Source organism: Triticum aestivum, chromosome 7B (assembly GCF_018294505.1).
Source record: "Triticum aestivum cultivar Chinese Spring chromosome 7B, IWGSC CS RefSeq v2.1, whole genome shotgun sequence".
In the NCBI taxonomy this organism is placed as follows: domain Eukaryota; kingdom Viridiplantae; phylum Streptophyta; class Magnoliopsida; order Poales; family Poaceae; genus Triticum; species Triticum aestivum.
Genome location: NC_057813.1, coordinates 701,855,598 through 701,866,890, shown reverse-complemented (window position 1 = coordinate 701,866,890; position 11,293 = coordinate 701,855,598). Strand labels below are relative to the sequence as shown.

The window sequence follows — 11,293 nt, the reverse complement described above, 5'->3', positions numbered from 1 at the left end:
GAGGGGAGGAGGGAGTACCTCGGCGAGGAGCAGCGCGGCGGTGGCGGACGACGGGTTCGGCGCGGGCGAGAATGAGTGAGAGGGAGAGTGAGTGAGAGGGTGAACCGCTCCAGGATAAGGTAAGTAAGTAGTAGCGTGTTTCAGAGATACACGCTACTGCTAAGTGGGGCTAGCCATCTGCGCCTAGTACAAATATAGCAACAGCGTGCTTTAGCAGAACGTGCTACTGCTAAAGTAGTAGTAGTAGCGCGGTCTATTTAAACACGCTAGTACTAAGTAGCAGTAGGGCCCTGTTTTGTCCAGCGCTACTGCTAAGATGCTGTGTATAAGGTTTTCCCTAGTAGTGCATGGTGGGGAGGAGGGCGTGCTGTTGGGCAGGAGGTGGTGGTGAGGAGGAGCAACAGCTGTGGAGGAGGTGGTGAGAGGAGGTGCGGCTTAGTGGGTGACCGGAGTTGAACCTCCGGTCATTGAGCGGGCAGTGCTGTCGTCGTCCGGTGGTGCAAGTACTTCGCGAGTTAGCCAGTGCCGCTGAGTCGAACAGAGGATCAGGAAGCTAGGGATACACGCTTCAAAGGTATAACCATGTCGTCCCATATTTTCTCTGAATTGTATAGTTTAGTTAGTGTAGATATGTCATATTGCGAATTGTAGTGTTAATATATTTGTGGAGGCATTTAAATTTTAGCGCATAGTTAGTGCAGCGGGTAATATTAGTGTTCGTTGTGATTAATGAGAAGATGACAATGTCTGATAGGTGAAAATGTTTGAATCAATAAATCTAACTGTTTACTATGGCACTGGTAATGTTCGATATAATGAGTTGGGGGTTGATCTTAGCGAGTTTAAAAATGGCGTCATGACACTAGCAGACCCGGACAGACTGGACATTAGACAGTTGAAGTACTGGTTGACAACTAGTTTTGGGCTGGATCCTCAAGTATGTTCCGTCAGTATTCATGCATTGTGGACGAAATCCTGTAAAAATGTCAAGTGGGAGTTAATGCCGATAGATAGGAGCCAGCATTGGTTGACCCTGTTAAGACGTTGCCGAGACCGAAGAATCCACCCATATGCCCTTGTGCAACCTGGGAGAATACCGTACAACTCCACATGGGGTATGAACCCAGCCAGGGCAGTCAGGTGGCTAACGAGATTGATTTATCCGGGTCACAGCCACCCAATGTGGATGCTAGCCAACCCGAAAAAGAGTCGGACTACGTGCCACACAATGTTTGTGGTCCTGATACTGGGCAGAGTAGTCAGTTGATAATATTAGTTGGTTCTGGTTTTGCTGATGGGGATAAGCAAGTGTATGAAATGCAGAGGTTGATGGAGGAAGAGGACGAGGATGGATTGGCGGAGGATCTGGATTCTGAAAATTCCTAGAATGAAGTGGAGGTACCGATTCCTTCTGCATGGGATCAAGACATATCCACTGGCTTTACGGTCAACCATGGCCATGAGACTCCATGGCAGTATAATATGAACCAAGTCCAGATAGGGGCTATGTTTGATACAAAGAAAAAATTGAAGTATGCGGTGATAAAGTGGCTTATGTCTACACAGAGGGTTTTTAGGACACACATATCAATTCTAACAAATTATACCGTGAAATGTGTTGAAACAAGTTGTCCTGGGAAGGTGCACGGGCACGTGCCGAAATATGACATTCACTGGATTGTCACCAATGTCGTCCCACATAATTGTGTGAGGAAGAACCTGCTGGTGAAGCATCCTAACCTGACTTCAACTATCATTGCGCAACTCATGTATACTGAGATAGTAGAGAAGAAAGATATGGAATCAAAACACATCCAGACAGCAGTGAAGGTCAGATGGAATTATGTCATTCCTTATGGGAAGGCTTGGACAGCTAAGCAGAAGGCTATGGAGGAAAGGTTTGGGACGTTCTTCGACTCATATGATAATGTTGTCCGTCTCCTTGCCACACCGAAGGAGAGGAATCCCGACACGTATGTGAACGTACAACACACGAGGTTGCCGAGTATACCAGATTTCAAGGTGTCAAAACGAGTATTCTTCTCTTTCGCTATGTGCATCGAAGCCTTCCAGCATTGTCCTCCTGTTATGTTTGTGGATCATACATTCCTGACCGGTCAGTACAGAAGGCAAATCCTGACTGCTATTGGTGTGGACGGGAACAATCAAATCATCCCACTTGCCATGGCATTTGTGGAGGGTGAGAACTTTCTTAGCTGGGTATGGTTCTTCCGGCAAGTAAAAATTGCCATCATGCAGGACCGACCAAACGTGTGTGTCATTCATGACAGACATGTTGGTATATTGAAGGTCATGAAGACATTAAGTAATCCGACAGCTGGCGAACCAACACCTTGGAAGGACTTGCAGAGCCGGCGGTGCATGCGCCATCTTGGGGCAAATTTTTTCTCACAGTTCAAGAACAAGCGGTTGGTGAACTTGTTCAAAAAATTATGCAAGCAGAACCAGCAGCGCAAATGCAGATTTATTTGGTCAAAACTAGATGAGTTTACTAAGAAGCAGGTTTGTGCGAGGAAGAAAATGGAATAAGATCAGGTTAAATTAGCAGCACTCATCGCGGAGTTAGAGGAGCCAGTAGGTCTCTGTGACTTGCCAACAATTGACCCTCTAATACTAAGAGAAAGAAGGGGAGGGCAATAAAGAATTTTTCTGAGTTGATAGAGAAAGAGCCTCCTGTGAATTGGTCTTTGCTGCATGACATCCATGGAGCTAGGTATGGCCACATGACAACCAATCTTGCAGAGGTGTATAACTTTGTACTCAGAGGGAATAGAGCATTGCCACTTACAGCTATTGTGGAGGCCATATTCCATGGCACTTTGAGATACTTCAGAGAAAGACACGAGTTAGCAAGGAAGCATATTGCAGATAATCAGAACACAACTTATTGTAGCCGTGTCATGGAGTACATGGCAAAGAAGATAGAGAAAGCAAAGAAGCACAATGTCAGACTGATAGGTAATCAGGAAAGGAGGTATGAGGTTCAGGTTCCGACCGATGGTTTTGGTTCTGCAAATGAGGTGAAGACGCCCGAGGTAAAAATTGGAACATAATGTTATCCAATGTGTGAGTGCACATGCAACAAACCAAAGTTGTTGCACCTACCTTGCTCACATGTGTTGGCTGCCTGTGGCCAGATTGAGTTGGACGCTATCTCCTTTGTGTCTCCATACTATTTAAAAGAGGCAGTACTCAACACATGGACAGGTGAGATGACAGGGTTTAGAGTCGTCGGCAATTTTAACAAGGTAAACAACGGTGAGAGAGTATACATCCCACATCCAGAACTTCGCCAAATAAGTAGGGGCAGACGAAAGGCCCGTCGCATCTGAAACGATATGGACCAATCTGAAGCTGGTGGAGCAACCAGACAATGTTTGTTATGTGCGGCTTATGGGCATAGGATGAAATATTGTCCCGACCTGAACAAAGATGGTGCTTCCACATCGACGAGTGCTTCCACATTGACGACTGCGACAACATGAGTAAGAGCAGGACGTCGTCGTGGCAATCGAGGCCGAAGGGGCGGACGAGGAAGAAATAACTCAAAAGCTATATAATGTGTTTTAATTTGTAATATGTCAGGACTATGTTTTTATTTTTTTAATATGTCAGGACTATGTTTGAATTTGTAATATGTTTTAGTTTGTAATATGTCAGGACTATGTTTTAATTTGTAATATGTCAGGACTATGTTTGAATTTGTAATATGTTTATACTATGTTTTATTTGCACCTAAGATTTGTTGTTTGAATTGCAGATGTGTCTTCGTATGCGTTGCTTAATGGTAACATCGATAGAAAGCACCGGGGCACCCTTATGGAAGCGGGCAAGAACTTAAATGTGTTGGTCACTCGCACCCCAAGGTCTAACTGGATGATACACCATTCATGGGTTGATAGGTATGTGTGCATATAATGGAATCCATATAATGACTTACTATGTTTGACATACTCTTCATAGTCGCTAACAATATGCTACAATCTATTTATTGTGTAGGTTAAGTTGGGCTGGACTTCTACCCTTGGCACGGCTGGCTGAGGGTACATTGGATGAGTGGGTTGATGGTCCGAACTTAGATGAGGCAGGTGAACCATTGTAGTTACGCAAGAGGCAAGTGAAACATTTCTCTTACGGCAAGTCACTCCTTACCTGCTTTGTAGATAGATGGAGACAAGAGACACATATGTTTCACTTTTCCTGGGGAGAGATGGCACCTACTTTACAGGATGTGTCTTACTTGTTGGGATTACCTCTGGCCGGTGCTGCCATAGGTCCTTTAGAGGCAGAATCTGGTTGGCAAGCATCGATGCAGGCCCGTTTTTTGGCTGCGGTGCCAACTGCTATGGTCATAAACAACGATCCTCATGGGCCTCTTTTTAGATGGCTGAGCCAGTTTCAGGTAACCTTCACGACCACTTAAACAAATGTTGTTTTCTTAGTTGCCCGATGTTCATACAATCATTATGTTTCTATATAGATTGTCTCGTTAGGATGTCCCGATGTTCAGTTGTCAGAGGCACAGATTGACCGGTCCCTAGAGGCATATATTATGTGGGTGTTCGGCAAGACGATGTTTACAGAGAACCACGTGACCACTATCAATGCACGACTCATTGATATTGCACGAGAGATAGCTGACGCACGTTGCCTTGGGGATATTCTACAGAGGAGCTTTGGTTCTACTGTGTTAGCTGCTACATACAGAGGCCTGTGCAAAGCTTGCTTGTTTAAGGGTCGAAAATCTAGTCCTGTTGGATGTCCATTATTGTTGCTGCTCTGGTCATATGAGAGATTCCCTATTGGACGACCCTATGTCTACATTGATAAACCTTTTGGTTTGGAGGACTTAGCTGGGGCTTATGTGCCTGCTATCGGCGACTTGCCTACTATGGGATCTGTTTGGGCACGGCGAGAGGTACTTCTATATTAAGTAACAATTAATTCGATTATTTCTTACCATTCAATATTATTACTAATGCTTATTTGTTGTCATGCCCAGAGACAGTTTGCGCATAGCCAGGTTAGGGGCTGCTACCCGTCATTCACAACGCAGTTTGATAGTTTGCACTAGGATCAAGTTATCTGTGAGCCATACTCGCATCGGGCTATATCATCGAGGTGCTCAGTTGGGATTTCTGGATTGTGCACTAGAGATCAACACTATTGGATGACCAAGGCCAACTTGGTGTTCGACGTGACGGTTGAGGAGATGGCTCTTCATAGGGTGATGAGACGGTTTGATCTATGTCAAGAGCCTGACACTCCAGATATTCCACACTTACCAGAACACGTGCACAAGTAAGTAGTAATACTATTTAAGTTCTCATCTCTGCATTCAGAATATACCTAATCATGTAACGCGCATGTCAATCTCAGGTACAGTCGCCTAGGAGGAGACAAGACCATGGCTTATTGGCTTCAGAGCATTAACCCTTACATTAACGAATGGACTACCGCACCGACAAATATCTGGCCAGAGGTTCGGCCCTTTAACTGGGACAAGTTCAGGTTGTATCTGCAGCGTTACCGGTATACAACGAGGATCTACTTGGTTCCATCAGCTGCTCTTGATCAGATCGAAGCCCCTCTCACCAGCGATATGTACCTGACTGCCTCTGTTGTGGGATCCAGACACCACGCGGTACGTGCCATGGTTCTCATATGTTAAGTCTTTTCTTAACCTGGACATATTCGCTTGGTTATCTACTTGCGGTGTCTATCATACAACGAGGATCTAATTGGCACTACTAGGGAAAAGCCTAGCAACAGCGCGGGTCTTGGGCCTCTCAGTAGCGCGGGGACCGGCGCTACTAATAAGGTGCTACAGCTAACGTATAACAGTTGCACCTGTTGTCCCACGCTACTGCTATACATGAATAGCTATAGCGCTGTTTAGAAAAGGGCGCTGCTGATATTATCTACAACGCTGTTTACCGGGAAGCGCTACTGGTAATGCGGCGCTACTGCTAAATTTTCCCCCCTCGCTACTACTAGTTTTATTAGTTTTTTTCCCTGCATATTTTTTGTATTTGTTTTGTATTTGAATAGGCTTTATACAATAATCTTTAGCATATCATACACATACAAATGTAATCATAGCATATACATACAATTAGTCTCATCAAATCATGTCATCATCATAATCATCATCCAACACAAAGTGGTCTCTCGTCATCATCTCGAAAATAGCGATACAAGTCTCGATTACTTGCAAATCCATCTAAACAATGGTATACGCGAGAAGAGCTATCACTTTGAGTACATGAGTTCGTATCCCTCTCTCGCATTAGCGTGAACCTAAACTAACTACTGCCCGTCGCTCGGAAACCGGAAACCGGTACACCTGGGCCTGACACTCCGGCCACTTGTCGTATATATACTCCTGGCGTAGCACTTATTCACCATCGATGATCTATGCACCTGCATCGTCACATGAGTCGATGATATGCAACATATATAGTTGAGCAACAGAAAGAGACAGACTTGGCAAAAATAGAAACAACATATCGTAAGCATAAATAACAAAGTTCATCGTACCCCAAAATGCCCTAACTAGAATGATTTTCGCTAGTCGAGGAGGAGGACGGTTTAATTACATCACAAATAAAGTTTCACCGTGCATAACTCAAAGTTTTGTCATACAGAAAGTATGGACTAAATGGACACATTGTCATATATCAACAATCACTCCAACATGCAGTTCCATCCATCCATGTCAGGGAGATAGTCCCCAAGCCTAGTGAAAGGCTTCAAGTCGAGACGCTGAGCGGCTACCCATGTTCGGACGTCTTCCCGCGACATTTGTCCTTCTTCGTAGAACATCCCTGTTTTTCCGACGACCTCCTTCATGATGATTTGGGCAAGTTCGCACTGGATGTGATAGAAATCGGCTCGAAGTCGATGATCCTCGATATCTCCTACGTTCTTTGCCCATTGCAGAATATGGGCATCGCCGGATCTAGGTGACATGCGAAGGTTCTGGTGATCCCGTCTGTACTCCAGCATGTGATGTAGGACATAGAATCCATCATTAAGAGAATCGTTCGGTTGCAGGATGCAGCAGAAGTCGGTCTTATGGCCGAAGGCGACCCTGCCGCCCCTTCTCTTCTTGTCCCTGACCTCTCCACCCCTTGCTTGGTAGTAAAACATAGCACTGTCGAGAACATCCTTGATGTGGGTGTAATCCTTTTTGTGAATGTTCTTCAACGAGTCCAAGTAAAGAGCATGGGAGAATCGGGGGTATAGGATGATGACGACGGCGCGCCCGCAGCTGCGCAAAATAAGTACACCTCAAATTACTTAGCCTCCACCGTGCAAATGAATGATTGAAATCGAAGGAAGGATAGCAGCGCGGATGACTTACACGGGATGATAAGGCACGAGAATCGCCCCCGTGTCCTTATTGGCGAGCATGAAATTGACAATGTATTCCCTCGCGTATACACGGTGCTCTGCGCAGACTCCCAAGAAGCCCTCGTGCATGTAGTACGGGTCAACAACACAGATATGAGATATCTGCTCAAACGCGATGATGTAGTTCATGTGCAAGGCACAAAGGCGGACAAACGTAAAATCCAGCTTCACGTGAAACATGTCAAATATGTAATTGAATCGGAGGAAGAACTTATCCGCGGGGAAGCTGTCGACGTACGACATTTGCCGCGGAACGTTAACCATGAAGAGTGGGTATCCTGGATCTGTCGAGGCGATGAGGCCTTTCTCTACCCGCAGCACATCGTCATGAAGTCTCCTTAGATCGCTGAATCTGGCCCCTAGCGCTGTTGCAGGTAGGATTGGTTGACCGGGGATATGCCATTTATCCACATCAGGGATATCTATACGGTCCTGAAGCCGAGGCTGCTGAGGCGGCTGGATCATAGAATCATCTTTTTTGCCTTTCCTCGCTCTCTTCCTAGACTTCTTTACGACCAGAAGGTCATCCAGAATACGTTGAGACGGCAATTCAGACACCGACTCATGATGCTCAAACCCTAAGGAGGCGCCAGTATAGACATACTGTTCAGCGCCACCGTCGTCCTCATCCTCATCCATGGCGACGTCATCAGCGACTAATGGAGCCTCCTCCTTACCCCGCCCGCTATCACCCAACCCGACACCCGACGCTAATTGGGTAGGTGGGGTGTTGATGTTCATACCTTGCTGAGGCTGCGTGCTCGTGGGTGTGCTCCCGACCGCCTCCAAACGAAGCAGACTCTTTGGCCACAACAGGATCCACCCATTGCAACAATCAACAATCACCCACCAGTAGGATTGGAGGAGGCAAATTCTCGTGGCCCGGTTCGACACTGGCCACAGAAACCTTAAAGACGTTCGGGGGGATCGGCCGGCTGTGGAACAATGGTTCCTTCGACTCCATTATCGTCTCCTTCCCCACGTCCACCTTCTGGTCGCCGATGGTGTACAATATGGTGCACGGGGTTTCGTCGGCCTGCAAAGAAAAGTCTGTGATGTGAGACATCCGAAAGGCAACGAAAACGGGAGATTATACATTTATATTGAAGGGGGCCGGTGTGACAGATACCGTGAGGGCGTCGAGCTCAGCCAAAGACGAAGCACCGCCGAGCACGTCCCGTGCGGGAGCCGGTGCGGGAGCAGGTGCGGGAGCCGGTGCGGGAGCAGGTGCTCCCAAGAAGTCAGCAAGGGGAAAGTCCTCTGCATTTTTTTCTGGATTTTTCCTTGTCCAAGTGAAAACGCCCGTCACCAAGGAAGTAGACAAATCTGCAACCACCTGTTTTGCGGCAGCTACCGCTGTTGCGACTGTCTGAGATAATTTCTTCTCAACCACAATCTCAACCTTCTTGTCGATGTTTTCTTCAGTTAACCTCCGTCTTTCCTTTCTCTCCTCCGTGGTCTCACGGGTAGTACTTCTTCCACGTGGCTCCGTCTTCGACACCGTGCACATGTCCATACAACGGTCGAGTATCCACCGGTTGTCGTTTCAATATGTTCAACGCCCGGTTGAATGGAGTGTCCCACTTGGGCCTCGCCAATGCCTCAGACGGCGAGTCGCTTTCGGCCGCAATCCGGTGCTGCTCTCTCTGCAAAAGGCACAAGGATCGTTTACAAATATGACTAACGTGTGCAGTCAAATTGATCAGAAACTAAAATTACCAGTAGTCTCATGAACTCCGTAATGACCGGTGTTGTCTCGTAAACCTTCTTCACTGGGTCCCAATGGTGCCGGGCCCTCAGGACGTCACGCTCCTGTGGGGCGGTGAAATCCGCCATGGGGTCTAGGATGCCCAGACTCGCGGCTTCCGCGTCCTCCTTGGCCCATTTGGACCTCTTTCCGCCGTAACCACGGCTTCCGAGGTGGTGGCTCCCAATGTTCCTCTCTTGAAGCCCCTTCATGTACTTAGACTTTTTTTGGCAGCTTCGGCCTCGCAAGCCTCCTTGAATATTTGAAACTGCTCTTCCGTGATTGTCAGATTATCCTTTATAATCTCGGAGTAGGGTTCCTTCTTGTCGATGATCCTTGCTTTCACTCGAGTTTTCCAGGCGGCCAACGCGTCGCTAAACTTGGTCATGGCGTGTTTGTTTATCTTCTTCATTGTCGGGTCCTTGTCTGGATCTTCATAATCCTTCTCATTCCGGCCCGGGAACAAGAATATCTGGTGAAACTTCTTTAGGAGGGAGCTCCTCATATTTTCTATCTTCTGTAGTTTCTCATCGTTGATGGTGGCGGTTGTCCGTACGATGCAGCCTATTTGATTGCCGTAGCATCGACGCGCTTCCTCGGGCACCTTTGGCTCAAAAATGCCGTCGTCCACTTCCGTGACCACCAGTCTAGTAGTCCTGAGTTTGTTAGGAAGCCGTTGCCTCTTTGCTTTCGGTTCTACACCGGCTCCGCTCCTCGAGGCAGCACCGGTCTCAGTCTCAGCGCCAGTCTCGATGCCGGTCTGAGTCTCAGCGCCGGTCTCAGTCTCAGCACCGGTCTGCGTGTCGGTCTCAGTCCCCGATGCCACCGGTGGGCCCAACAACAACATTGGTTGATCGTCGGTAAGGCTAAAAAATTCGTCTGCCGCCCGGTAGACGTCGTCGCAATCACCAGAACCCTGTCCTTCATCGTTGCTAGCCATGTTTCCTATGATTAAATCTAGTCAATTAATTCTAGACCTAATAAAATGAATAATGACATAAAAAAGGCCTATTGTTTTGCAGGAATGTTGACTCCTTCCTGGTGCGGCAAATCCCGGGCACTCGATATGTCCTAGTTTCTAGCACAAGTCATGCCGAAATTCACGGAAAATTTCGGCATGACCTTTGCTAAAAAGTGGAAAAATCGAGAACCTGAAATTTGCCGGAACAGAAATGAATCAACATTCCGGCAAAACATAGGCCACTCAGCATCATTCCCTAGAAATAGTGTTCAAATATCCCTCTTCGACACCGCAACACATGTCCAAATATACACGAGCAACCACATGCCCAAATTTCACAAGCTAATTCAAAAATAAATGTAGAAGAAAATTCATTTAACTACTAATAGAACAAAATCCAGTTAACTTTAGTGCTCTATAATGCTGCAAGGAAAAAAAATTCAATTAACTACTAATTTCATTCATTTAGGTTATTCATTTAACATCACCTAATTAAGCTACTGTACCACTACTACTAGCAGCACTACTAACCTAATTAACCTAGCAAAACTCTAGTGCCCTAACTGAAAAACATTTAATTAACATCTACTAGTACCACTATTGCCCTAACCTAATTAACATCTACTAGTATCACTATATACTATACAAGCAGCATCTACCCTAATTAAACCGTACTGCCCTAACTAACTTTTGTTGTAAACCAATTTTTTTGCTCTAAACTAATTTTTGCTCTAATATCTACTACTTAACATCCTTTGCTCTAAACTAAATTTTTTGCTATAAACAAACTTTTGCTCTACTAATTTTTTTCTCTAAAATGCAGAGAGAGAGGAGTCGGGGGAGGGGTGGGGGACTTACAGAGAGGGAAGAGACGGTGGCGGGGAGGTGCTCGGTGACGGAGGCAGGGGCGGAGAGGGCGGGCTCGGGCACGGGCAACGGCGGTCCTGGGCGGGCTCGGGCGGCGGTGAGGTGGAGGGCGCCGACAGTGACGTCGAGGGCAGCCTCGGGCGGCGGCGGTGAGGCTGAGGGCGGCCTCGGGCGGAGGCGGTGAGGATGACGGCGACCTTGGGGGAGACGGTGAGGTTGCGGGCGTCCACGCCGGTAGGAGACGACGGCGAAGTGGGGCGACGGCGAATTGGGGAGACGGC

At 47.0% G+C, this 11,293-nt stretch overlaps 1 protein-coding gene across 1 annotated transcript in view; it reads left to right on the top strand.

The window, feature by feature from the left end:
- Positions 1-2,744: 2,744 nt before the first annotated feature.
- Positions 2,745-11,293, top strand: part of LOC123158519 (uncharacterized methyltransferase At2g41040, chloroplastic-like) — a 14,084-nt gene continuing 5,535 nt past the window's right edge. The window contains exons 1-5 of the mRNA XM_044576472.1: positions 2,745-3,056; positions 3,159-3,269; positions 3,425-3,506; positions 3,782-3,923; positions 4,021-4,109. Of these exons, the coding sequence (XP_044432407.1) occupies positions 2,745-3,056; positions 3,159-3,269; positions 3,425-3,506; positions 3,782-3,923; positions 4,021-4,109 (736 nt within the window). The remainder of the gene's footprint in view (positions 3,057-3,158; positions 3,270-3,424; positions 3,507-3,781; positions 3,924-4,020; positions 4,110-11,293) is intronic.